Genomic DNA, 27,441 nt, shown 5'->3' with positions numbered 1-27,441 from the left:
TCTTGGGAGATGGGAAACACGCCACCACAAATTCCTGTGCCTCACAGATCTCTGCAGGCTGGAGTCCTGAAAAGGGAGGGCAGAGAGGCAGGGTCATGTGGGGCAGTGTCCTGTGTCCAAGTGGTGGTGGGGTGAAGGGACTAGCAGACACCCCTCTTTCTTCTGCAATAAAAGGACAGAAACGTTACCTCCCCTTCATCTCAAAGAAACGCATAGAGCTGAGAAATGGTCCCTCTGCGGGGCTTAGCACTCAACGTAGGGGACTTGAGACTTCTTTGCCTTGGTCTTCTCTCGCCTTTCATCTCATGAGAAAGAGAAATGTGTGGATGCAGAAGGAAGCCCAGAGATTTGGGGACCATCTCCACCCCAGTGGTAGGGAGTGGTGCTTCCATGGGGTCCGCCTGGATAGTCCCTGGGCCAAGAGGCATCAATAAGGCCAATGGGATGCTGTGTATGGACGCTGACTCTGGGGAACCCGATCCTCTGCCAAAGATGCCACCAAGAGCCCCAAGTGAGAACCCACCTCCCTCCCTTGGCCTCCCTCAGGCTCCTTTGGAATGATGCTCTGTGGCCAAGCAGGTACCAAAGGATAAATGTGCTGTATTAACATGAATACTAATGACAAATGCACTGCAGTAGTAAGCACATCATAGTACATAGAATATTCTCTATATAGTTTGAACATAGATATAAAATAAGTTACACTTGTTTCTATTTTCCATCACAGTAGGAGTATAGCATACAAAGTGATTGGTTCAGTGGCCACAAAGCAAGCCAAGGGAAAGACCACGAAGGAGGGCGTAGGGCACTGAGAATGGCAGGGATGTGTCAAGGATGCTGCAGGGTCGCTGGGGCTCCTGCAGGGAACATGACCTCAGACCCCCCACATTAGCTTTCTGAGGATCAGCACGAGACCCACTTGAGGAGACGAGGTGGCTGCCTCTGAGCTGGGTGATTCCAGGCCCTGGGTGGGTGGTGGAGCATTGACAGGGGCAAACAGCATCCAGCAGGCCGACCCACTCTCCCGCTGGCGCTGTTGGACTTCTGTGACTTTAGGAACATGGGCTGCGTAGCCAGACGGCACGGTTTGCTTCTGTGATGTGACAGATGGCCAGACTGATGGCCCACAAAATGCCGGCTGGCCCTGCTCCCTCACCCGCCTGCTCTGGGAGGTGCCTTGCATGCTTGGCCTGTTCGCCTCAGGTTCATCGGCGGCTAGCAGTGCCGGGATCCTGTACACATCGCCGCAGGCAGAAGGAAGGGTCTGAGGTCCTGGCTCTGAATCCTCTCTCTAGCACATGTGGCTTCTGCGACTTTGAGAAAGTCACCTAAAGTCCTCTGAGTCTCAAGCTCCTCATCTGCCAAGTGGGGGGACTGGTGCTCATCTCCTTGGGGGGCGGCGAGGGCCGAATGGGATAATGTGTGTAAAGTGCCCAGTACAGTTCCTGGCACCCAGGAGCGGCTGGATGAATGGGAGCAGGGTCTGGTCATTCAAACATCAGGGCTGGGTGGGAAAAAACACGAACCTCCCCAAATCTGTGGAGTAAAGCCACCCTGACTGGCTCTGAGTTGAGGATTTAGGGCAACTTCTTTGCCTTCTTCCCTGCCAATTTTTCCTCTTTTCTCTCCAGATCTGAGATTCTTTGAAATGAAGCAAGGGCAGGGTTCAAGGACTGGTCAGCCAGGCAGACAGAGGCTGAGCCTGGGGAAGCACAGAGCTCAGGGCCATGTCTCTTCCAGTCCGGGACCCGGCCGAGGATGCTTCCTTCTAGGCTGCCCGCAGCAGCCCCTTCCCTCACATCTCTCGGCCCTGGAGCATTGCTTCCCTCTGGGAAGCCAAATAGGGGAAGACAGCACCGCAAACAGTGCAGCGCCTAATAAGGGAGAAGCCTTTTCCATCTGCTCCGAGCCTGGGATCTGGAGGTGGAGGGGCCACCGTTGGGAGGGGGCTGCCTCTGCGGGAGAAGGCAGCTCTCTGGGTGGTGGGAGATGGGAGGGAGAGAGGGATGGAGGCCGTCCTGAGGCCCTGTGAGCGCTCCCGTGTGTCTCCCAATGCTGAGGACTTGGAGATGTGTCCAAAGACCAGCCTGGAAGCCTGGGGATGCCTGCCCCTTCTCATCTACAGTGCAGTTCTCAAGCTCTTCACGCATGTGTACGCGCACGTGTGTGTGTGTGTGTGTGTGTGTGTGTGTGTGTGTGTGTGATCCTCTCTATCTCCTCTGACCCCTGCCGGCTCTGAACCTCCTCCGTCCATCACTCAGCCATTTTTCTCTTGGATGGGGGCAGCAGGTGGGCGGGCAGCTCATTGGGCAGCTCGTGCCCTTCCAGCTTGACCTTGATGAGGTGGTTGGCCAGGGCAAACTCCTCGTCATCCAGCATGCCGTCCTTGTCAATGTCAGCCAGCTTCCAGATCTTGCCCAGCACGCTGTTGGGCAGCTTGGAACGCACCATCTCCTTCTTGGCATTGGCACCTGTGATCTTGCCGTCCACCGGTGACAGGGTGTAGAAGATCTCATCGTACATGGGCTTGTCCCTGGCCACCACCCACTCGGCGTCATCGATGCCCTCCCCGGCCCCCTCCCCGTAGCCGTGCCCGAAGGGACCATGCAGGGTGCCCTCGAACGCTCCACCCTTCACCATCTGGACGGGCCGCTGCGTCTCCTCCTGCCGCACCAGCACCATTAGCTGCGCAATGTCGTGGGCCAGCATGTCATCCACCACCTCCAGCAGCTTGCTTTTCAGTGGCTGGAATTTGCTAAAGTCCTGGGCCTGCAGCTGGTCCTGGGAAGAGGGAGAGAAAAAGAAAAGTGAGGGTAGAAGACCAGGGAGGGAGATCGTTCCCCTTGATGGGGACCCTGTCTTCTGCTAATGCTGGAATGTTCCCAGCCCTGAAGGCTAAGCCAATCACAAAATAATGAAATACTGAAAGATGTGAGAGAGGAGGAGAAAAAAAGGTACAATGGCCCTTGGTGGAAGCCTTCAGGAGAGAATAGTTGCAAGGGTCTGGGGAAGAAAAGGAAATTTAACCAATACTGGTTTGCTCCATTCATCTAGAATCCTTTTAATGCTCTAGAAAACAATTAAATTTCTCTTTCACTAGTTTCGGCTACTGAAGAGTGGTTCCTAAATGCTTTGTCCCCTGAGACGGGGGCATGTGCGTCTCTCTGCTTTAATCTGGGTTCTTTCTGAGCAAAAGGCAGGGGCTTCACTGAGTGATCTCATTCACTCCCCCAGGGCCTTTCTGAGGGAGGAACATCACATTCTATCCCCATTTAGGGAAGGGAAGACTGAGGCAGAGGCAACAAATCACAATAGAAGACAAGGCTCATCCTCACACCAGTGGTTCTTACTCAGGATGCTCATTGGAATTACCTGGACAGAGTTTTCGAATATCGGCTTCTCCCCTGAGGGTCCTGACCCAATAGACATAGGCAGGTAGGCAGATTCTGTAAAAGCTCCCCTCCTTGCCTTCCCATGACACCCACACCGCACAGCAAGAGAAATCTGTTCCACTTCGCACATCTCTGCAATTCTGAGAGGTCCTGGGTCTAGAACACCCAGCTCCTTCTTGGCCTTTTTGGTGACAAGGTGAGAGCTTTCTGCTCCTGCCCTGGCTCTGGCCACAGCAAGCTCAGGACACAGGGCAGAGACCAGTACACAGGGGAAGTCTCAGGGACAAGCACATCAAGTTCACTGTAGAAAAATTCAGAAAACACCCACAGCTACATTTCAAGAGCGAGTGTTAGCTCGTGCATTTCTCACCTCCCTTCCAAGGCAGGGCGGGACCTGGGAGGCCAGTGGGGCAGGGGGTTGGGTGTGCAGGGCAGGAGCAGATGAGCCCTTCCTCCTCCCCTTGGCGCATAACCTCCCAAGGTCCCTGGTGTCTCTTTCAGCCCAAGCACAGCTAGGTGTGTGGTAGGCTCCTAAACAGACATCCTGATGTCTTCTAGGGGCACAGTGGGTACCCCCATCACCCCACACAAATGCCCGCCAGGATGGCCACTCACATGATTGGTTCAACGTCCCTAACAACACATCCTAACGTGGTACTGGCAAACAGATGAGAAGGTGAAATCATTTATGAAGCCAAGGGATTCCTCACATTAGTAATGGCGTCATATGGTCCCTTTCAAATGTTATCTTACAGATCATGACACTCTCAACAGAAAGAGAGTTTATAAATTGGAAGTATTCTAAGTACAGCTGAGTGACAAACCTGAATTATGTTGAAGTAATTCTAAAGTCAGAAACTGGCTCGTGGATGGCAGTTATGGGAATGAATGGATATATGATCAAACGTGTAGTTTGAAGGTCTACTTTTTTCTCTTTCTTTTAGCACATGGGAAACTAAAAATGCCTATTTGGGACTATACTGATGTCCTGAACCTCTAGTGTTGAGATGAGAAACAAGTTCCCAAGCCAACCATCAGCAACAGGAGCATAAACAGTATTACTACTATATCTGTTGCTATTCTTAAAAAAATTCTCTACTTCTTAGAAACCTTTTATTTTTAAATAATCATAGAACCACGAGATGTGGTGAAAATTGGGCATATGGATAGGTCCGTTGTGTTCAGCACCCAGATTCCCCCAGCGGTGACATCTTACCTAACTTAACACTGCGTTTTAAGAGTACCATCTGTGCCAGGCTCTGTGCTAAGCACCTTGCAAATACTACCTCCCTGATGCTCCTAACATCTATAAAGGTGGGTGGGTGCTCCTGGAGCCTCAGACTACAGGGGCTACAGGGGCTCAGAGAGGATCCAGTCAGTATGGTGTGGTGGTTTTTCTCTTGGGCTGTGGGGAGAGCTCCTGGCTCTTCTACTAGCAACCTGTGTGAACACTTCTCTCAGAAAACTACCAGCAATTAATTACAAAGGTTAATTACTTTTGTAAACCTCAGTTTGCTCACCTGCAAAAGGAGGATGAAAATGTCTCCCTCAGAGGACTGCTTTGGGGAATAACATGAGAAACACCGAGATAGGGGCCCATGGTGTACCCCTCGGATGGCAAGCCCCTGTGTAGACTTCTGCCTCCGTGGCTTGTGTCCCAAATTGTTCTCAAGTGGGAGCTCAAGGGTAAATGTGAGCACTTGAAGGTCTAGAGACCCCATGTTAGGTGACATCATTTCACATCACATGATGGGGATTCCAAGCGGTGGTGGCTATGATTGGGGAGGTTCTAAACTGGGGGCATCAGGCCCCAAACATTGCATATACCCCTGCCTCAAAGGGAGCGCTGGGGCTCTGTGTTCTCTCCAGGCCCAGATATGACACCTGCTGGGCCAGTGGCCGTCCAGTGGGGAGCACCAACCTGGGGCCATCTGCTCACCTTATGATACTGGGTCAGTTTCCATCTGGGGCGTGCAAGGCTGGCCTTCTCCATTGTCAGGCCACTCAGCTGGCTCACATGACATTGTCCCTTGTCCTGGAGCCCCAAACCCTGCTTACCTGCATCCTCTTCAGGTTGGGAAAGTCTCCAGGTGAGATCTGGTGCTCCCGCTCGATGCGGCCATAGATCTCAGCCAGGTTGTTCACCAGCTCCTTCTTCTTATTATCCTTTCCAAACACTGACGGCATCTCCTTCTTCAGGGAGCTGATGATGTAGGCATGAACCTGAGACACAGGGGCAGAGAGAAACCTTCCGATCTATTCCTTCCCTCCGGGGTGGCTCTCACCCATCTCTTCCCATAAATCCCTCCTCCTACTGCTACTTGTGCAATCATTCCCATCTCACCCCCTCACCTCCGCATGGTTTCTAGCACTGAGCTGGTTTCCTAGATCTCAAGGAAGGGTGGGATGATGGGGAGTTACAGTCAGGGCAGTAATAGGGATGGTAATACTGTTGATGATGCTGGTGATGAGGAAGATGATGATGACAGCCAACATTTCCAGAGTGCCCAGCACTGTGATGTGCCCAGCTGCTATATTCCTTTTTTTTTTTTTAAAAAGATTTTATTATTTATTCGAGAGAGAGAGAGAGAGAGAGAGAGAGAAGCAGAAACATAGGCAGAAGGAGAAGCAGGCTCCATGCAAGGAGCCCGACATGGGACTCGATCCCAGGGTCTCCAGGATTGGGCCCTGGGCTGAAGGCAGCGCTAAACCACTGAACCACCAAGGCTGCCCCTGCTATATTCCTTATTTCACTTTGTCCTCCCACCCTTTCATTGTATAGCCATGGAGATAGGTACAGAGAGAGTAAGGTCCTCACCAGGGTTAGGATCCCAGTTTGAGAACTAAGGAGGTAGGCTCCCATCTGGCCACCTGATGCCGGGGCCCGTGACCACAACCACCAGGCTGCCTGGGCGATGCTGGGACTCTAGGACGTTGTCACACCCGAAGGTAGTAGCTCAGGGTGGTGGGGGTGGCCCTCAGCTCTTGCAGCCAACTGACCATCCCACCCCTACCCGTCCCACAGGGGGCCCAGCCTTACTTTGGCCAGCCTGGCTCTCTTGATGAGGTCGTTGAGCTTGCGCAGGGCAGCATTTCGGGGCAGGCTCTGAATATCTCTGAACAGGTCCTGTTCCTCGGCCTCAAAGAGCTTCCGATTGTCAGGGATGAGAAGGGGGTGGGACCAGAAGGAGCCAATGTAGACGCGGATGACCTCTGGGGTGTTCACGATCTTCCCCAGGGACCACATGAGGGCCCCGTACACCCGCATCAGCTGCTGTGTCTCGATCTGGTCCGCCTTGTTCAGCACCACCCGCATCTTGTCCTCGTGGTTCTTGAGGGCCTTGATGACCTCGGAGAACTCATCAGAGATGTCCAGCTTGTGGGCATCAAAGAGCAGGATGATGCGGTCCACGCGCTCTGCGAACCACTCGAGGACGGCCGCAAAGTCGTACCCTGTGGCAAAGGGACGGTCAGAGGGAGGGGCCCCGGGGCCCGGGGAGGGGTTCGGGCAGGGGCAGTCAGGCGCCGCACATAGAGCAAGGTCTCGGGAGTCAGATCTGGGTTCCCACCCCCGGAGTCCTCCACGAGTTCACTATTTGGCCCTGAACATGTTACTCAGTGTGTCTGAGTCAGTGCGTCCTCACCTATAAACGGGCATACCTATAGCTCCGAGTTAACAGAATTAAAAGGACCAGATGCGCTCGGAGCACATAGTTGCTATTACCATCATTATTCCCATGTAGTCTTTTTATTCAGAGACGGGCTCTGCCCAGCAGCAAGGTAGGGGCACAGTCAGTGCCCCCGAGAGACTGGGGCACAGTGACTCGGCCAAGACCATCCTGCTTGCAGGACGCAGTCACCGGGGCGTGGTACTCAGGTCCCCAAACCCCAAGTTCAGTGCTTGCTCTGGCTGGCAAGACATTCGTGGCCCAACCTCATTTCACTGCACCCCTGGAGGTGGGCAGGGTGAGGAGCCCCACTCCCACTTTTTGGAGGGGAAAACAGGTTCACAGATGAGGTGATACTCAGAGAGCCACTGAGGGGTGAGGCCAGGACCCTGGGCTCCCCATGTGGGTCAGAGGGCAGCTGTCCTGCTCCTGGCCACCTCCCTGCCTCCCTGCCTTCCTCACCCCTCCCCGCCCCCCTTGCCCACCCAGCAGCTCCACAGAGTCCAGGAGGCCAGTGCCTTCCAGCTTCCAGTGAGCCTGCAGCCTGTGCCCCTTCTCCTGCTCCCCTCTCCCTCTCCCTCCCTGGGGCTGCTCCCGTCTGTTCCACCCTCCCAGGCCCGGCTATTTTAATCTTCCCTCAGTACAGCTAGGTGGAGGGCTTCTCTCACCTCCCAAAGGCAGTCCCTCAGAGCTGTGGGCAGGAAGGGGGCCAGAGGACTCCGAAAACCAGGACACCCTGACCCCCTTGCCCCAATCCCCACCCTGGAAGGCAGGTCACGGCTTTGCTGCTCTGATGCCCAGAACCAGCAGGCCTGCCGTCCTTGGTAGCTGGGGAGGGCAACAGGGCTCATTCCCAAATCTGGCCTGACAGGACTGTGGCTGCGTGCAGGCCTTGGGCAGGGCGGCCCGGAGAGCGTGCTGCTGCTCCTGTAAGCAAACCACAGAGCAGCCACTCCTAACCAGCTGGGGGGCCAGAGCCTGGCATTTTACTGACCAGGAAGTGGAGGCTCAGAGGGTATGCGGGGCCATGTGGCAGGAGGGGGCAGACCAGGATCAGAGCTCATGTCTCCCCACCCTCTTGCCACCCCTCCCGAGGCTAGGGAAAGCAAAGGGGCCAGAGAAGCTTGGGGAAAGGAGGCTCCTACCCCACCAACTCTATCCAATCCCTACTGGCACCAGCCATGCAAGAGGGGGCTCAAGCTGCTAAGGCTTGAGGGAGAGTAGGGACAAGGCTGACCTGCCCCCAGTTCAGGGTGGAACAAGATCAGCACCAGGTCATCGCTGCCAGAAGAGGATGGCCACCTGCTTGCTCCTGTCCCCTTGGCTGGGAGAGGTGCCCCTTGGTGTTCTCAAGGTGGGATGTGCTCTGAAGGGGTCACCTGAGGAGCACTGGCCGGGGAGTCCCTTCTACTTTCTGCTCAGCCATACTTGCTGTGCGTTCGTGGACAAACAGCCTTCCGTCTCTGGTCTCTTTGCCTGTCAAAGCAGGGGGGCTGGACTAGAAGATCTCTGAGGTTCCTTTCTCCCTGCTTCTAAGACTAGAGGTGTGAGGGTGGGGAGCACAAGTGGAAGGATGTTGGTGACACATGAGGCGGGCCTCCAGGACAGGGAGAAAGAAGGCTGGGGGCGTCTTCAACACCTTGGGGTGCTTGGGTGAGGTCTCCTCCTGTCTGAGGACCAGATCAGCTTCTGGGAACCTTTTCTGAGATTTTGTAAGCACTGAGTGCTCCTAGTCATCCCCCTACTTTTGTGAATTCTGTGTGCTATCAAAGCACAAAGTCAGGTACGCCAGCTGCCTTCTCCCTGGATTTGGCCGGGAGGAACATGAGGATCGAGCAGTGGGGGCCGGGCTTCCTCTGAAGCTCAGCCTCTTGCACCCAGCTATTTAGAACCTAGCAGCCTTGGGATGGGTCATTGTCTCCGGACTAGGCTTATGCACACTCAGGAATGGGAGCATCTGAAAGGCATGGACTGGAATTTATTTTCTGTGTGGCCTTAGCAAATCCAAGCCTCAGTTTCTCAGCTGAAAAGTGGGGATAAGAACACTTGACGGATGAGGGGTCAGTGGTAGAGCCACGGCAACAGGATCTAACAGTGGCAAGAGGGTCACTCTGGAGGCTCTGCCCTAACTTCTGGGGTGACTGATCCTCTTTCCCTGGTTGGTCTTGGGAATGGCTCTGAGACCCCTCCACAGGAGCTCCTGAGTACCTGCAGCAGCCCAAGGGCTCATGAGATATGAACTAGTAGGCGGAGGGAGAGTCAAGCCCCGAGAGAGTGCATGAGTGCAAAGACGGCCTTCCTGGAATCCCTGGGATCATGTGTAGCCGGTCTGCTAGCTCCAAGAGATCTGATCTGCGGGCATCAGGCCGAGGGCCTGGGCAGCCTGCAGAGATCCGGGGCTCTCCCACCAACCCCCAGGCTCCAGAGAACTGGAAAGGAAGCATTTCTAAGTAATGCCAAGCAGGAGGAAATCAATGAGACGAACACAATGAGTAAGGCAACTCCTCAATCACCCACTGGCTTCCTGCAGTCTGAAGTGTAATACAAGAGAGCTGACCACACATTTCTCTGTATTTTCAGCCACATCATCCACTTGATCCTCACAAGCATCCGCATGCCAGGAGGTACACAAGGCACACATATCTTATGGGGAAGAGAGGGGACAGAGAGGTTAGGAGCTGGCCAAGCTCACATGGGCAGGTTGTGGCTAATGCGGGACTGGACCCCAGACCCCTGACTCCTCTCCACACCCCCTTCTTATGCATAGTCATCTATGGCTGGGGATCAGAGGACTAAGTGCATAAAAGGTCTCATCTTGCCTCCAAAGATTTAATGACATCTTAGCAGAAAAGAAATAAAAGTGCCCCAATTTTCAAAATGCGTGAAGAGCTCAGATGACAAGAGGGAACCAATCACATTGTATGCCTCCTACATGTAACCTTGAAAGGGGCCCAAAAGACATACCACAGGCCTCTGATGACCGCAAGGCTGTCGGCGAGTCCTTGTGACAGGTGTCAGGACTCTGCTGGTCTACTCCGCTCATGATACCCACACGGGCACATGTGTACAGCATAGAGTCTGAGGCCCAGAGGTCCCTACGTGCAGGCCCCCCTCCAGGGAGAGTCCAGGGATGGGCCAGGGACATGAGGCTGCAAGGACTAGCCTAGATCCTCCATGGTCTTCCCCCACCCCCAACCAGGGGAACTGTAGATGAGAGTCCACCCCCATTCCACTCCCTGCCCTCCCCCTGGGCAGGAAGATGACAATGTGCTCCAAAGCCACTAGACTGGGTATCAGAAGACCAGAGTTCCCATTCCAGCTTTATGGCCAGGGCATAGTTTTACCTCCTGTGGCCCTGCTGAGCTCACCTGTGCAGGAAGGCGTCTCCTTGGAGGGAATGTGAGCACCATGCCCAAGGGGTTGCTTTTCTAGGGTGGGGCCTGTGGGGATTTCCAGCTGAGAAGGAACAGGAAATGTGGTTCCCAAGTGTAAGGACACTCAGGCTTCCGGAGCTGTCCCACTCCTGCTGCATCCTTGCTTCTTCCCAGTAATGAACCCAGGGCTGGGCACATCCTGTCACTTCCAGGAACTGCCTCCCTGCCCCTCTGCTGCCATCCCAGTGCATCTTCATCCAGAGACAAGTGCTGGCCTGGGATCTCCTGGACTCAGGTTTCCGGATGTTCTCTGCTTCCTCTCTTCCCCTAAGACACCCTCCCCTAGGCCTGAGCAGAGGGGCCACACCCTGAGCAAGGACTGCACTTTTTCCAGCTCCTGCCCAAGACTTGAGAGCTCCTTCCCATGAGGCTTGAGGCCTGGGAGCTCTCGGGAGCAGTTCCCTTTCCAGCATGTGCCACACTGGAGCCACCAGGCCAGAGGCAGCTCTGCGCAGATTTGGCATTGCTGCCCCTTTTTGCTACTCTCCTGAGCACTGTCCCCAGCATGAAGCTCAGTGGATGAAGCGTGGGCTGGATTTCAAGCCCCACGTGCCTCTCCGCCTGGGGAGCTTGTGCAGCGCACAGTCTGCCGGACAACACAGGGGGCCCTGTCCTGTCCTGAGCTGGCTAGATGAAGGGAAGAAGCACCCAATCTGTGGTGTAGCCAGACCCCGAGTTCTGAGTGCCCTAGGAAGGAAGCCATACAAGGAGTGTTTGGTTCTGTGCACACGCCTCTGGGGGTGTGTGTATGTGTGTGTAGATGTGAAGGTGTATGTGTGTGTAGGTATAGACCACAACTACCAGGTTTTGAGGCTGATTGTGAGCAAGGATGGCAGAAGGCTCTGCATACTGGAAACTTTCCTGATATCTGAGGGTGTCTGAGGCCCTCCCATTCTAGTGTCCCTCTCATGCTGAGGGCAGTGCAGCCCCAAGCTGGTGGTACAGTGCTAGTACCCACCTCCCAGCTCTGGTTTTTATCACAGGCCGCTTCTGCCAGCAGTTGCATTTATAGTGTGAACTCGGGAAGGCAGAGAGAACGAACTGGCTGGTATAGCCATTCATGGGGCCATCACTTCTAGAGGTCGGGGTGGGGCGGGAAGGGGTATGGAGGGCAGGCAAGAAAACCAGCACCCAATTTGCCAAGGGCAGCTCCTGAGGTCCAAAGATGAAAGCCGGAGAGAAGATGCAAGAATAGGAAAACAATGCAACGGGACAGGAGCTGAGGAAGGCAGGAGTCCCTGGAAGCAGGCCTGCCACATAGAGCTGCACAGGCGGTGCACGCACACCCGCAAGGGAGAGCATTCACATAGATTACCCTGGATTGTATAATGGGCAGCCCTGGCTGGCAGATAGAGGGGAAAGAAGGGAGCACCCGGTGATCTAGGCCCAGAGCTGATGTCTGTGTTTCCATTACCATCGGTAGACCCCCAAGGTCATGGGATGGCCATCATTACCCCTTGTTACACAGGACACACAGGCTCAGAGAGAAAATGCGACCTGTTGAGACCCATACTAGTCCTAAAACCCAGGGCTCCGAACTCCCAATCCAGTGCCCTCGGAGATCCTAGAGGCCCGAGTCCTCTCTAGACTCACCTGTCAAGCACATGTGCCACCGTTCCCTCCCAACCCCCAGGTGCTGGAGATTGAGACATTGTGGCTCTCCTGAGCCTTCCTCGAGGAGACCTCGAGGATTGAGACATTGTGGCTCTCCTGAGCCTTCCTCGAGGAGGTCAGGGTGAAACAGAAAAGCTCCTTTAGGCCTAAACTCAGGGGGAGCCCAGATGAAACTGGGGAGGTGCAGGGGGTGGGGGAGGTGTGCTGGTAAGGACGGGGAGTGTGTTTAGGGAAACAAATAAAAGTGAAACAAAGATGTCTGAGCCTCCCCTCCACAGGGCTTGGGACTGAGTACCTCAGGACTCACAAAGGCTCAGGGGAGAGGGCAGGTGAGCCTTTCTTCCCAGGGCTGTGGGTGGGTTTATGTCTCCAGACCAGCTCCTCCTCAGCTCCTGCACCACCATACGGCCCAGAAGTAGGGAGCCTGAGCCCCGGGATCCCATGGCTAACCTGCTGATCACATGGTGTGTTAGCATAGGCCCCTCCTGGTCTGCTCCCAGGTGTCATCTCCTCAGTGAAATGGGAGGGAGGGAGAGGCAGGGCTTTCCTGCTGGGGCCTCTGCCCACCCCTCTGCCCACGTGCTCCCGAATGGGGTCCTGAGGAGCAGGCTCCGACTTTCCTGCAAGACGGACCAGGGTCCTGAGGCCCTGGAGCGGGCTGCTGACCTGAAGGCCTCTCCCACTGCCTTCCCTGTCTACCCACTGCCAGGGCTGGTTGTACCCACTCATACAGCCATGGCGGAGCTGATCTAGGGTCCTGCCATGCCAGAGAGCTGCTCTCCTCAGAGAGGAAGCTGGGGCAGCTGGCAGGAGTGCTCACGGTGGCCCAGTTCTGACACGCCGGGCCTGTACCCAGCCTAGCCCCGATGGCACTTGGGCCTCCCCTGGTACAGCCTTGGGGACGCTGACCTGTTGCCCATGAGGCAGGGGCTCTCCTCCCAGGGACCCAGGAGCCTGGGGTTAAACAGATGCCAGCCCATGTGGGCCATGCCCTTGGAGGAGGGGGTTTCTGGGCCCCAGCACAGTGACACAGACACGCTGCAGGACAGATTGTGTCTGGCTGCAGAGCGCAGGAGCCAATGCACATGCAGGAGGGAAGCAGTCAGTCACCTACGGCTACTGCCCAGAACCCCTGCTGGTCCCAAGGCTTCCCTTCCCGGAGGCTGACTTCTGAGTGCAGACTTGGCTCCAGCCCCGCTCCTAGCTCCAGTACTGGGGTGGGAGCAGCTTCATCTGCTTTGCTTGCTGGACACCCAGAAAGGGCAGGGAGCTACCTGTGGCACCTGGCAGGATGTGGCAGGAGAGACTGGGGTGGAAAGCCAGGAGCAGATTTTGCTTTTGTACAGCATCATTTAAGCATTTTAGAGCTAGGAAAGCTAATGATGATGATCATATACTCTATACTCATGAGCACTTGCTATGGGCCAGGCAGAGGGCTTTATACCTGTATTATTTCTTTTAATCCTCAAATAATCTGTAAGGTAGATAGAATCATTTCCCCCTATTTTAGCGATGCATAATTGAAGCCAAGAACCCTGCCCAGGCTCACTCAGCTAAGATGCGGTGGAGGCAGGCTTAGCACGCTGGCAGCCTGGCGCCAGAGTTCCATCTCCTGACTGCCAGGTCCAGGGACCTCCCTGGTGAGAAATCGCCCCGTATCTGTCTGGAGTGGACAGTTTTCAAAGTGCTGTTACATACCCAGCTCCCTACTCTTATGCCCCAGAGCGTGCCCCCATCCTCGCATTACTGGGCTGAAGTTCTCTGCAGGCATCTGCCTTTCCTGCAGGCTGCAGGCTCCCTAGGCCAGGGACTGTAGGAGCCTCAGAAGCAAACCAGGGTCTGGCCCATGGTACTGCCTCCTGGAGGATGAATAAACCTGATGAGGTGAGTAAGGCGACACTGATGTCTCCTTTTACAGATGAGAAGACTGTGGCCAGCTGTCTCCTGAGCTACAGTGGACCCAAACTGTCCTCCGGCTCCTGCCTAGGATCATCCCACATGGCACATGAGGCAGCGCAAGCTCATCAAGGTACAAGTAGGACCTGGGGTCTATCTCATAGAATGGAAGCACGAGAACATGCCAGAAAGAACTTAGTGCAGAGCCAGAGCCAATCCTAGCAGGTGCCTCACTTACCTCGGCTGATCCTCTGCTTCTCCCCAGAGAGGATCCCTGGAGTGTCAATGACGCTGATGCTCTCCAGCACGGGGTTGGGCAGCTGGGCACACACGAATCTGCATGGGGCGACAGCAGGCCCGCGCTGGCCTCTCATTGGCTCTCACGTGGCCTCCCACACCCCCGCCCTGAGACGGAGGTTCAGAAGCCTCCAGTACAGACTCCCAGGCTCCAGGCCAGACTCCGCCCTAGAACTAGGCCCAGGACCTGTATTTTGAAGAAGCTCCCTGGGTGATCCTGAGGCAGCCGTGATCCTTCAATTGTGAGCTCCCTGCTGTCAGGGACACTGTCCAAACCTCAATCTCCAAAGACATCCAAACCTTAATCTCTGCCCCCAAGGAACAGTCAGGTGAGGAGAGGAGGTGTGTGCACAGGCAATCACAATATGAGGTGAAATGAGACCATTTCCCCCGCCCTCAGGGAGGTCAGGTGAGGGGCTCAGGAAATCCTAGGTAAAGAGATGGCTTCCAGGGAGGCCTTTCTGGAGGAGGAGGCACCGGAGCTGGCCTTGATGAATGGGTCACGCCACCCAGGAACATTTATTTGGGCTTCCAAATGCACTGCTATTAAGATAGCGGCTAAGCCTTGTTAAAGGAAATATTTCTAGGGTTACATCCTGAAGTCTCAGAATACAAACTGGTAAACCTAACTTAGGTCCTTCTTACTTTGAGCCTTCTCTCTTAGATGCCGTTTTTGGCAGAAGCCTAACAGATGTCTCATTCCCTCAGATACACCGGGGGTGTCATTCCCAGTGGGATGGCAGCAGAGAGGCAGGGTAGGGGAGGAGGCCAGGCACATACAGAAGAGGGCATCAGGGAAGGCTGCACAGAGGAGGCTGGGGTGGCCGGGGGTGCGGCTGGGAGGGAGGCAGGGCTGCTCTAGCCTCCTCGTGAGGGCCTCGAGAGATGTGGATTTTGTACTGAGGGCAACAGAAACCCATTTATGCTGAGGAACATTTTAGGCAGAGAGTGACTCAGTCAGATACAGTAGCTGTCAGTGAGCCCAGTATGGAGTGCTGGCCACGTGCCCGGTGCTGGGCTGGCTAGGTAATGGGGTGGGGAAGTTGGTGACACAGCCCCTGGCCTGTCGAAGCCTGTGCCTTCCTTATTCCTGAGGCCCAGCCTCATTCTGGTCCCTAGGTTCTACAGCACAGTCAAGTATTCTACAAAGATTTCTTCATCTTGCTGAAGCTGGCGTCACCTGGGTTTCCGACACTTGGCGACGAGGTGGTCAGGTGCATGGGCTGGTGTCTGGGACGGGGGCTGTGGTTGAGGCTTCACCTGCGCTGAGCTCTTGGAAGGGCAGAGGGCTGATGGTGGGGCCCGCTGAGGGTGACACCAGGTTACAGGAGCCAGAGAGAAAGGGACAGAGCAGACTGGACAGGGCCTGGCCAGGCAGGCAGGAGGAGCACTGGGGAGCTGGGAGGGAATAGGCTGAGAGGAAATGACAGCGAGGAGAAGCAGGGGGAGGGAAGGGTGGGAAATACCCTCGGCTCCCGATCACTGAGAGGTCACAGCAACCTTTGCATGGGCAGCTGTGATGGGGACACAGGGCGAAGTGAGCAGGTGATGCCATGAAACTCGGTGGTGAAGGGAAGTGAGAACGAACTGGTAGGGTCTGCTGCACGGAGGTCAGTGGAGCATGGAGGGGAGAGGCGGGGGTGCCTTTGTCAGAAAGAAGGGACCGCTGATGGAGCAGTCCCTGAGTAGCTGGCCCCGAAGCACCCCGAAGTGGGGAAGGGAGGCAGAGAGCTGGAGGGGAAAGAGAACACAGCTTTCTGCAGACTGGTGGGAGTGGGCTCGGATGGATGCAGGCGACCTGGGAGCCTGGACAGATTAAAACCCAGCTCCAGGGACTCCACCCATCCTGGCTTCCATCTTTTCTAGAACAGGAGGCAAGGGCATCCACTGGAGGAAGAGGAGGAGGAGGAGGAGGAGGAGGCGGCGGCTAAGGGGGTTGGAGTGGGCTTGAACAGGACCCCTGGGCAGCGCTGGGACGGGAGCCGATGTCTGGGGGTAGGCTCCTGGAGTGTGGCTGCGGTGGTGCTCGAGGCACCTGCAAGGGGGCTTCCTCCGCCCCCTGTCATCCCAGCAGACACACCTGGCAGGTGCCACACCGACACCAGTCTAAACACCCATCCTCTCAGCTCTTGAGTGCTCCTGGAGAAAAGTGCAAAGCTCACAGCACCGTGTTCTGCTCCCAGGCTCCTGCAGCGAGCCATATTCTTTCATTCCTCTCTGCTCTTTGGGGATTTTCCCCTCAGTTTTCTTTACCTGAAGTGTCCTTTTGTCCCACCTTTTCAGCATCATTTCGCTTATCATTGAACACCCATGGCTAATGCCAACTTTTCCACAGAGGCCTCATCAGCCCTCTTGCCTTGGAGAAGGATATTACTCTTACCCTATTTCACAGATGGGCAAAGTGAGGCACAGAGAAATTAAGTAATTTGTCTAAGATCCATGGTGCCCTTTGGTAGGACTTGGACCCAGGAGATCTGATGCCAGAGCCCATCATCTTTGCCTCTATTCTAAATGCCTCCTAGTAGAGAAAGTAGTTAACGTTGTTCAGGTGCAATACATACACGGAGCTGCGGTGTGGATGTGCAGAACAAGTGTGGTCGGGGTCAGCCTGCATTCTGCGTAAGCAGAATAATAATGGGAATAATGGCTCAGCTGGCCACACATTCCCTACCTACAGCTTTCATCACCCAGGATGACCCAATGACCCTGGTGTCGGCAGACTTACACTCGTCCCAGGGGAGGAGAGGTGACCTGTCCAAGGTCACACAGTGAGTTTAGTAGGAGAGGCACTGCTCAAACTCAGGGCTCCCACCCTTAGCACAGGGTTCCTTCCACCCAGGAAAGATAATGCCCAGGAACAGAGGGGAGCCTTCCTCTATCTCCTTCCAGTTGGATGCAAATTCCCTCTGTAGTAGAGTTGACCCTTGAATATTGAGGGGGTTAGAAGTGTCAATCCCCCCTGTCCCACCCCACACAGTGGAAAATTTGCTCATAAATGGACCCATGCAGTTCGAACCTGAGTTGTTCAAGGGTCAGCTGGATAGACAGGAGCTGGGACCGACACAGTACAGCCCTCTGCTTTTATTGGAGAAGGTGCCGATTATGGGGATGTGAGTTAACTGGTGTATCCTTCCCTACTCCACGGTCAGGAGGAATTAGCCTACTTCCTACATCCCTAATCAGTGGTGACTACCTCAGTTACATTCCCAACAAGAACGGGACCACCACGAGACTCTGGGTATGGAGAAGGCACTGAGCCTCCCAAGACCTCATCCCTTCCTTTTCAAACTCCAAGAAGAAGAAAAGAGAACTTAGGACGTGTGTTCGGAGAACGCACCTGTTCAAGAAGGCATTGCCGAAGGCGTTGAGCTTCCTGAAAGGCTTCTTAGGATCCACCACCAGGGCGTTCCCAGGGATGATCCCCTCCACCTGTCCATACATCACGGCGATGAAGGAGTCAGTGGTCGGCTCAGGCCCAATCCTCATGCCAGGGAAGTCCTGTTCCAGGAGGTACCTGGTGGAAGGGAGCACAGTCATCACACAGGGTTCTGTTCTCAGGGCACAGGTGTGCACGTCTGCCACTGGTGGGTGATGATGCGTGTCACGGCAGAGGGGCAGGTGAACAGCAATGATGTTCTGTGGCAGGGACAGATATCCCTGGATGGGAAATGCAAAAGCCTCTGGGGAGGAAGCAGGATGTAAGCTGAACTTAAAATATCTAATCTGTGCTTTTTGGTCTTTATCTTTTTCCCTCCCCGAATCAGGAGTTGGGGGTGAGGGGAAAGCAAGTTTGGGCTCAGCAATAAAGCACAAGTTGAGGGCAGCCCAGGTGGCTCAGTGGTTTAGTGCTGCCTTCAGCTCAGGGCGTGATCCTGGAGACTGGGGATCGAGTCCCACGTCGGGCTCCCTGCATGGAGCCTGCTTCTCCCTCTGCCTGTGTCTCTGCCTCTCTCTCTTTCTCTCTGAATAAATAAATAAATAAAATAAAATCTTAAAAAAAAAAAAGCACAGGTTGAGACTGAATCCTGCACAGAGTCCAGCAGACTTCACCACTGAAGGTCGCCTGCTCAAGTGCCCGCACAAAAACAGCTTAGAATGAGGCCATCCATAGACTTGGCTGACTCTCCTTAGGTCTGTACTCATTTACATGGTCACTCAGTCATTTAATATAAAATATAAAAACAGTTCATCATCATACGGTGTGAAGGGCACACTGTGAAGAGTCGGTCTCCATCCCATCTAAGACTGTTGGTCCTACCCTCTGGCCTCGGTACTAGGCTGCAGCCTGAGGTGGCAGGTGCCTCCCTCTGCTCTTCCCCAGGTCCGGGGAAGGGTGAGCCCCAGGCCACTGCTTGTCTCCATAGCTCCTTTTAGAGGTCAAGGGCAAAGGCAGTGAGCCAGAGAATGAAGAAAAGGAATGCAAAAGCCTCCTCCTGGACCAGCGGTCTGAGGACCGCATTTGAGCTACCTGCAGCTCTAGCTAATGGTGCCCAGACCCCACCCCGAGGCCCTGCTCCACTGGCTGGGGGTGGTAGGGTTGGGGTGGGAGGGCACAGGCCACCTGTCCTTTCTAGGAACTCCCTCCTTGATTCTAACATGCAGCCTGGGTTGAGAACGTGCTCTAGACCAGCCTTCCCAATTTCACTGATAAAACCACTGATGCTCAGTAGCATTTCCACCTGCCAGACATTACCCTAATCACTAGAACTTCTCAGGGCTCTACAGCAGCCCTACAGGCAGGTGCTGACGGACCTCAAGCTTAGTGGGGTTATGTGGCTTTCTCCAAGTTAAACAGCTGGTAGTGCAGCAGGAACCCAAATCCCTAGCTGAAGGGCTGTCTTGCCCTAACAGTGGGCTGATCAAGGCCCCACAGGTCAGGGCAGAGCTGGGATTGGCAGACATGACTCCACCATAAGCCTCCCCAACATGGACCTGGAGCACCGGTCAGGCTCTGCTCAACAGGCTGGTAGCTGGGGAGACCTGCTGGGGTCTCTTCTGGCTCCTCCACATCCTGCGTGTGCTTCCAGGAAGTGTTCTGAGCCACTCATTTACTCTGAGGCACAGGGCAGTTGACGTGGGGTTGCTATGGGCTCCCTCCCCAAGGAGCCAGCAGAGAAGCTGCTGCCCAGGAGGTCACCCCTGTCACACTAGAGGGTTCTTGGTTGCCTTGGGAAGCCCCTCATCTTCTCCAGGTCAGCCCTATAATCCAGGTGTGGAGGCGGGATTTTCTCCCATCAGAGGACCACACTGAAAGCTGGCACTTGACTTGTGATAAGAAGAAATGACAACAGCTGCACACCTGGACAGCATGCCTGGCTTCCTCAAGCACACCTTCTCTAGGGCCTCAGTGGAGAGGCAGGGCATCTCAGCTACCTGGGGCCAGCGACCTGCTTCTCTAACCATGAGGGATATGCCCTGCAGTAGGTACATATGCTGTGCGGACTTCACCACCTCCACGACATGGGAGATTATAGTTCTGATATATTAAGCACTTGCCATGTGCCAGGCACTGTTCTAGACTTTTCCATGGATTATTTCATTTCATCTTCATCTCTCAGATGTGAGCACTATGATCCTTCTCATCAAGTGGGCCTAATGAGAAAACCCATGTCATGGGGTGTTCCAAGGGTCCTGTGAGTTGCAGGCCTTAAGCACTTAAACCAGTACCAGCACCAAGATTACCAGTCATTGTAAAAAAGAGGAGACAGAGGTCAAACAGTGTGTCCCAGGATATGCAGTCAGTGAATAGCAGAGCGAAGATTTGAACAGTGGCACTCGGCCTTGAGAATTCATGTCCCTGACCACTACATTCAATGTCTCCTTTCCTGCCTTAGGTTCCTTGACCAGGAAATGGGAAAAGGCTGAGCCCCACAGGGGTCTGGCAGGAGCCTGGACAGGATCCAGGCCTTGCAGGGAGAGTTAGGCTCTGGTGCCCACAAACCGAGGAATGTCCTCATCTCCACAAACACCCACCACTGAGGTTCACAGCTCAGTCTCCATGAGTGGGATGTGGCCCATAGAAGTGGTTGCTGGGGTGACCAGAGCAGGTCCAAGCCCACTGGCTCTCCAAGACCATTCTGGAAACCTGAAGCTGCCTCCTGAGAGTTCTGGCTGTGCCCAGGGAAAGCCCCATCCACTCTTACCTGTGGTGGAAATGGAGCACCTATACTGTGTGTGCTTGGGTGAGAAGCCTTAGCAGGGCCCTCCCGGCAGAGAGTGTGGCAAGTGGGAATTCTGAGCCTGGAGCAGGGTGCTGGATGCCATCAGAGGCGTCAGGCACAGCTGACATACAGATGGGTGGAAAGAAACAGGCCCGAGGCGGCCTCAAGAATGCCTAGCCTGCAGAGGGCCAAATCCAGTGACGAAGTATCTTCCTGACACAGGCGCCTCACATTCCAGCCCTGGGAGAGACACGGTGTACCAGCAGATGAACAAAGGGTGACACTTCCCAGCATAACAGGGGCCACTTTCCAGGCAATTCTGGAGCTGCGGCCTCAGGCAGCCAAGGCCTGGCGGCTGGGCCTGCTGTCCTGCCCCTCTTGGCTAGACCCGCGTGACCCCAATCGGCTGACCACACATGGGTCTGGAGAAACACAGAATCCAACAGAGCCACCAGCAAGTCCAGAGACACAGGCAGGCCAGAGAACCCAGCGCTTGGTAAATTCTCAGGGACATTTGGGTATGGCTTGCAGCACCGAGTGCCCCCTTCACAAAGCCACCACTGTGTCCAGAAAGGAAAAGCTATTGAGGGATCTCATGGCTGCTTCTCTATGGGGAGTGATACAGATCGCCTCTGTTGCCAGGCAAAAACATTCCCACAGCAGAGTAAAAAAAGAAAAGTTAATTCAAGCCTGGGTGGGAATGGCTGAGATGGGGACACATAAGAATAAAGAGGGACAGGCAGGCTGGGCACCCACAGTGTGGCAGGTGTTGTTCCAGGACCTCTCCCCCATATTACTCCACTTAATCAGTCCCAGAAGCACCGTGCGATGGCAGCATTACTTTACGTCTGCAGCTGAGCAAATTGAGATGGAAGTTGCCCCACTCTGAGGCCAAAGAACAATATTTAGAGGCCCTAAGAGTGGAAAAGATTTTGGTGAACACTTTTGCCCCCTGGCCATCCACTGCAAAATTGAACAAATACTAAACCATCACAGAGGTGTAAGGAAGTCCTACGCAATTCTGATTTTCCCTCATGAGGAGAATTTTATTTCACGTTTTTTAAAGCAAATTATTTTTTAACATTTTCCTCATTTTTCTGTGTCCTGCCTGGCTGGCAATCTAAGCATGTGGCCTGCTTTACTAGTGACCAAAGCACCCAGGGTAAAGGCGGGGAGCCAAGAATCTTAACCAGGTCTGCCTCCAAAGTATCCGTGCCCTCGACAGCGGGGCCAGACCACAGGCCACAGCTCTTTGCATATCCTCAGACTCTACAGCACAGGTTGCTTTCCCCTCTATGTTACAGATATTTGTGTTGTACACCTGTGTCTTTGCTCTCTCTAAGCATCAGGCCCTTAGCTTTGAAACAGGGTCAAAACAATAATACTGGGGCATCTGGGTGGCTGAGTTGGTGGAGCATCTGACTCTTAATTTCGGCACAGGTCATGATCTCAGGGTCTTGAAGTCGAGCCCCACGTTGGGCTCCACGCTCAGTGGTGAGTCTGCTTGAGATTCCCTCTCCCTCTCCCTCTGCCCCTTCCCCTGCTCATACGCGCAAGCGCTCTCTCTCAAATAAATAAAATCTTAAAAAAACAAAAGCAATAATACTCGCCCTGTTGGGTAATACTTGTCTCAGGAGGTTTTAGGGACACCAGAAAGTACCCTATAATCACAAAGTGAGGTAGTAGATGGGCCATCTGAGGGCTGAGTCAGCTCTTCTTCCCGGAGCAGCTACCACTGTCCCTGGCACAGAGCAGCCTCTGCCATGGGACAGAGTGACCCCAGCACAGAGGAGACCTGTGGCCAGGCTGTCAAGCCTTCCACTAGCCTCCTTCTCCCGCACCCACACTGCAACAGGCCGGCCCACCCAGTCCACGACTGACCCAGCACTGCCCGCCGCCCCCTTCCGATTTCTCTTCAAGTCTTTGGAGGTAGAGGCAAGATGCTCGCCTCCCTCACATCCCTCCCCTTTCCCTCATCCCAGCTGTGGGTGGAGCTGGACAAGGCTTCCCCCACCTCCTGAAGGCCAGCCTCTAAGCCTCTGCTTAAAGAATCAGCTAGAAAGAGGAGGGTAAATAGTAAAGGCCCAAGCGCAGTGCCTGGAACATAACTGGTGCTACACTGGTTCTTTCCCTTCTTAATCCAGAGAGAAACCCTACAGAGTTGGTTGTTGCTAGTCACATGTCAGAGATGAGGAGACTGGGGTTGGGACAGGTTAGGCCTTCCTGATGACGTCTCTTGGCCAGCACTGGGAGAGCCTGGATTCTGCTAAGCCAGCCTGCGTTCTTTCCATGGCCTCACCGTCAGTGGGAATGGGTTGGAGGCCTTTCTCCAGAGGTCCCCTCCTGCCAATAAATGCTTCTCCTGATGCCCTCCAGACACCAGACCTGAGGCAGGTGGACTCATTCCTCTGGCCTGAGGCAGTCTTCTCCTTGGAGTAACACTCTAGCCTTGCAAGAGATGGCCAGACTTCCACCCACTCCCACTTAGGGACCAGCAAACGGGAGCCCTCACAGGAGAAGGGTGTCCTCTACCCTCAGCGGGAGGATATGACTGGGGTGTTACAGGGACCATGGTCAGCAGAACAGACCCTGCAGAGGTCAGTGGGTCCACCTGGAATGGTGGCCCCTTTCCCTAGTCCTCTGGCTTTCCGGAGGATCATCTTTTGCGTGGTGGAGATGCCGTAAACCCAGGGATGAGGCCTGGGCTGTGGGGACTCCAGGGTCGTAATGAGAGATAGCACACACCAGCCAAATGCTGAGTCACCTTTGTGGGAGGATGCAAAGAGCCCCCTGAAGAAGTGAGGGAGGTCCACAGGGCCCCCTGAGGAGCCCCCACCTCAGCCCTGCAGCCCCACCACATGCTCAGACTTCGCAGCCCGAGTCCCATTGTAGACAGGCGTCAGGTCTTCAGGACCAGCCCAGACCTCCCTGTGGAGACCCAGGCAGCTTCGCTCAGGCCGCCTCAGGCCCCCCACTCCATCCCCTGGTCCCCCACTTCCATTCTGCCTTCTGCTGTGCCCCAGCCAGGCCCCCTCCCAGCCCGCCGGAGCACTCGGGCCTTGCTCAGCCCCTGGGGCAGCCGCGATGCACCTCGGAGACCAGGGGGCCAAGCGTGCGAGGGAGCAGGGGCTGAAGGCTGCGTGCCAGGGAGAGGAAGGGTGAAGGGAGGCAAACAGCAGAGGCTGGAGGAAGGCTGCCAGGGCCAGAGGGACACAGCGCTACTGTATCCGAAGAGGCAGCCTGTGTGGAGGGAGCAGCTACTGGGCCAATTTATTGTTTATTTTATTACTGTGGGTTGTAGGCCAGGGAAGCTATTTCAAGCAGAGATCATAGCACATTAATTAGTTATCAGAAGAATTAGTTATCAGGAGAATGTCCTTTTCTGCACGTTCTTCCTGAGATGAGAAATAGACCCCATGGCAAGTACATAAACTGAAAGTGGAGGGACACTCAGGAGGTGGAGGGCCAAGGGCCAGGAAATGAAGAGGCAAGTCTTTGTTTCCGTCCCTCACAGGTTCAGGCCAGGATGGAGTTGTGTGAATCAGGGCACTCAGGCAAGCAGCAGGGGTGGGAGAGGGAGCGAGACACTGGTGGCTCCTCCAACTGGGGCCTTCGTCATCGCTCTGGGGAAGGGGTGTTGTATCAACCTACCCTCTTGGAAAGCAACTCAGAAATACGGTTCTTAGCACCAAAATCAAAAAACCAGAAAAACTTAAAGGCATGATGAAACTGTACAACCTTTGGCCTAGTGATTTCACTTCTGGGAATCTCTGAGAAAGCAGTCCAATATGTAGAAAAATATTACGCATAGAGGTAGTGAGGGTGGTTCCACAACTGAAAAATTAGAGACAACCTCAAACATTCAAAAGAAGCAGACTGGTTAATGAATAATTGCAATTACACACAGCAAAATATCATGCGGCTCTTCAAAATAATGCTTACAAAGATTTTTGAAGTGACATTTAAAAATGCTCCTTCTCTAAGGGAAATACATTAGCATGCAGGATTACATTATGGCAATTGTGTTACAAAATAGCTAAATATACCGGCAAGATAAGTATATATGTATTTATATTTAAAAATGTTTTCCCCTAAGTCGTGGGCTTGTGAGTGATTTTTTTTTCTTCCTCTTCTAAGGTATTCTGGTCTACATTTTCTGATGGAAAAAAAATAGCTGCTTAGTGGGTTTAATGAAAAGGAGGAAAATATGTAATTTGGTTTTGGAGGGCTTGCCTGTGCTACAACCCCTCCCACCCTCGGGGTGGACTCTCCCTCGAGGGGGATGGCTTTTGATGCACTGAGCTAAATTCAGTTACTACATGACTGGGGAGGGAGAAGTCTTGTACTTGGAGGTTAAGAAAGCGAGGGATCTGCCTCTCCCGGCCTTCCTGTCTCCCTCAGATAAGGAATAATCTATGGCGACTTGACTCTGCCACTCTCTTAGGACCCAGTTAACAGCCAGCATGACTCAGGCAAAGCAAGGAGAGTGTCTCAGTCAAGAAGCACTTAAACCTGTCTGCCGCTCCAGGATCCTGTCCCTGGAGACACTCGCCTTTCCCCATCTTCCCTTCCATTCTGTAAACATCTATTGGGAGCCTCCCGGAGCTGAGACCCCAGGTGAGGGCCCCAGGGAGCTAAGGCACAGTTATAAGTTCTGGTGCTACTGGAAGGAGAAGCTCCACATTATGTACCAGGGGTTATAACCAAGGTGTGTCCAGAGGGCCAAGGAGGGCCCGTACCTTCCCGTGGGGCACAAACCAGGCCAGACGGAGGAGGACACGGATGACAAAGGAAATCTTGTGCAGAGCCTAAGGAGCTCTGAAGTGCCTTGGGCAGCAATAGGTGCTTACTGAACTAAGGGAAGTGGGTTCCATCAGAGGTTCTCCCCGTGAGATTATATGTAAATTTGTACATTTCTGTGTATGTATCTGTGCATTTTTTCTAAAGATAGGGCCACAGCTTTTGTTAGATTTTCAAAGGATATACTGACCTTTTAAAAAGCTAAGAAAGCAATGGATTAGATTCACTGCTAAGAGTCCTTGCAGTTCTGACAACAGAAGGTATCCAAAAGCCAACAGCTCCCCACCCCCCACCCCGGGTACCTAACTTCTTTAGAAATCACTCAGCCTTCAAAGCTGCTGAGCCCAAGGCTGTCCACCCCGCAAAGGGAAACCCGATCTGGTGTTCTGTTCAGACATGACACGTTAGCATGGCGCAAGCCCTGCTCCCAGAAGGCTTGTGTATAAGCTTAGCACTAGAGAAAATTAGTATCTAGAAAATTAGTAACCAGACTGTTAACTTTTCTGCTCTTGCCAAACAAAGCACAGTGCTTTGCATGGTGCAGGTGCTCGGCTGGTCAATATTTGCCTGGGATGGAAACAAGATTTGATTTGAATGGGAACCCTGCTTTGAAACCTTCTGCAGGAGCTGAGCATCACTGATTTTGGCCACCACACCCTTTGCCACACAACAGGAGTCTGACTCGACAGAGGGCCACAAAGCACCTGCAGCAGCTTGGCAATGGCTGTAAATGAGGCCAGAGGAAACTGCCTGGCCTTGCAGGTTGTATGGACTGAGGTCTGGAGAGAAGCCTGTCCTGCAAAGATAGGAAAGATGGTCATCACTCTGGTGGATAAGGTACGGACCTTCTCCGAGTGCCGGGTGGACAGGCTGCCTTCTTGAGGACCCCTCAGGCCTAGGATTCTGGAATTGAAGGGAATAGATGACTCACCCTCAGAGTCACGGGCATTTAGCCAAGCATCTCCGCCCATGCATCTAAGACCAGCAGCCCAGGTGGGCCTCCTACTCAGTTACGGGGCTTTGGACAGTCACTTAACCCCTCTAAGCCTGGGTCATCTCACCTGCCAAGTCAAGGGACTGGATGAGACAATCTGCCCACATCTCTTCCACCTCTAAAAGACGTTAATGTTATTACTGAGCCATTAAGATCAAACAGGGGAAGAGAAAAAAGCATTCTGCGTCTGATACGTTCCTGTCCAGTCTCCAAGAGATCTACACAAGGAGCTCTGCTCAGAGAGGGAAGCTGATAAAAAAGGACAAGTGGCACTGCCCCAGCAGGAGCTAAGTCCCCAGTCCACCTCCTCAGCTGCAGCTGCAGAGCCCCCCACGTGAGTGGCTGAGCCCTTTAAAAGGCAGGGGAGGTGGTCCAGGCCATGAAGGGCATGCCCCTAATAAGTGAGGGTGTGAGGCACCCCCAGCCAGCAATAAGGTGCTCTTGTGACCAGTTTTCTCACTGTGCCGTCCAGGCCTCAGTTTCATCATCCATAAAATGAGGGGGAATGCAGAGGGCTCTGAACTTGAACACTTCAAACTGACCTCGGGAGCAGAGAGGCAGTAGGTAGGGCGGGGTGGGGGACCAGCAGTGAAACGGTGGGGTCAGCTCTGCGCACACAAACACCAGACTTTCTTCAGCGCCCTCCAGGGAAGGAAGGCTTCCCGTTCGTCCCGGGCAGGGGGCCGCCAGGAGCGCCGGAGGACCCAGGCGCCGGGCGGGGAGGCGGGCAGGCGGCCAGGGCCGGGGCGGCTCACCTGATGAAGGTGGTCTTCCCCGTGGAGTACTGGCCCACCAGCAGGACCATGGGCTTGTTGTCGAAGTCCGCATCCTCCAGGGCGGGCGAGTGAAACTCATGGAAGCGGTAATGCTCTTCCAGGGGCAGCAGCTTGGTCTTGTAGAGCTTCTTGAGCCCCTCGCTCACCGTCTGGAAGACCTCGGGGTCTTTCCGCCGGCGGTCGTCGGAACCCAGCCAGCTGAACATCGCGGCCCCCGCAGCCCCCCGGGCGTGCAGCCCCGCGTCCGCGCCCTCGGCTCCCGGGGGCAGGGGCCCCGCAGCGCCCGCCCGCCGCTCCGAGCCGCGCGGCCGCCTCACCCCAGCGCCGGGCTCGGCCGCACCATGGCCCGGGCGCGGGCGGGGGGTCCCTGCTGAGCGCCTTCCCGCGGCCCGGCCCGCCTCCCGCCGCC

At 54.6% G+C, this 27,441-nt stretch overlaps 1 protein-coding gene and 1 long non-coding RNA gene across 3 annotated transcripts in view; one reads left to right on the top strand and one right to left on the bottom strand.

Moving 5' to 3' along the window:
• LOC119869732 overlaps positions 1-18,227 on the top strand; it is a 41,508-nt gene extending 23,281 nt beyond the window's left edge. Inside the window, exons 2-4 of the long non-coding RNA XR_005372280.1 lie at positions 14,027-14,137; positions 15,421-15,515; positions 17,451-18,227. This is a non-coding gene — a long non-coding RNA (uncharacterized LOC119869732). The remainder of the gene's footprint in view (positions 1-14,026; positions 14,138-15,420; positions 15,516-17,450) is intronic.
• On the bottom strand, positions 581-27,305 carry EHD3 (EH domain containing 3). 2 transcript variants are annotated; one of them, XM_038561200.1, is made up of 6 exons: positions 27,012-27,305; positions 17,639-17,815; positions 14,243-14,340; positions 6,433-6,845; positions 5,451-5,615; positions 581-2,781 (listed from the first exon to the last, which is right to left on the bottom strand). In XM_038561200.1, exons 1-6 carry the CDS (start codon positions 27,236-27,238, stop codon positions 2,254-2,256), a joined length of 1,608 nt encoding a protein of 535 aa, XP_038417128.1. In that variant the 5' UTR covers positions 27,239-27,305; the 3' UTR covers positions 581-2,253. The 2 variants fall into 2 exon arrangements, with proteins under 2 accessions (XP_038417128.1, XP_038417129.1); XM_038561201.1 differs by lacking the exon at positions 27,012-27,305 and adding an exon at positions 26,108-26,164.
• Positions 27,306-27,441: the final 136 nt, after the last annotated feature.

The sequence above is a fragment of the Canis lupus genome, chromosome 17, assembly GCF_011100685.1.
Source record: "Canis lupus familiaris isolate Mischka breed German Shepherd chromosome 17, alternate assembly UU_Cfam_GSD_1.0, whole genome shotgun sequence".
Classification (NCBI taxonomy): domain Eukaryota; kingdom Metazoa; phylum Chordata; class Mammalia; order Carnivora; family Canidae; genus Canis; species Canis lupus.
Note: the sequence above shows the minus strand (reverse complement) of the source record. Positions and strands in the feature narration are given on the sequence as shown.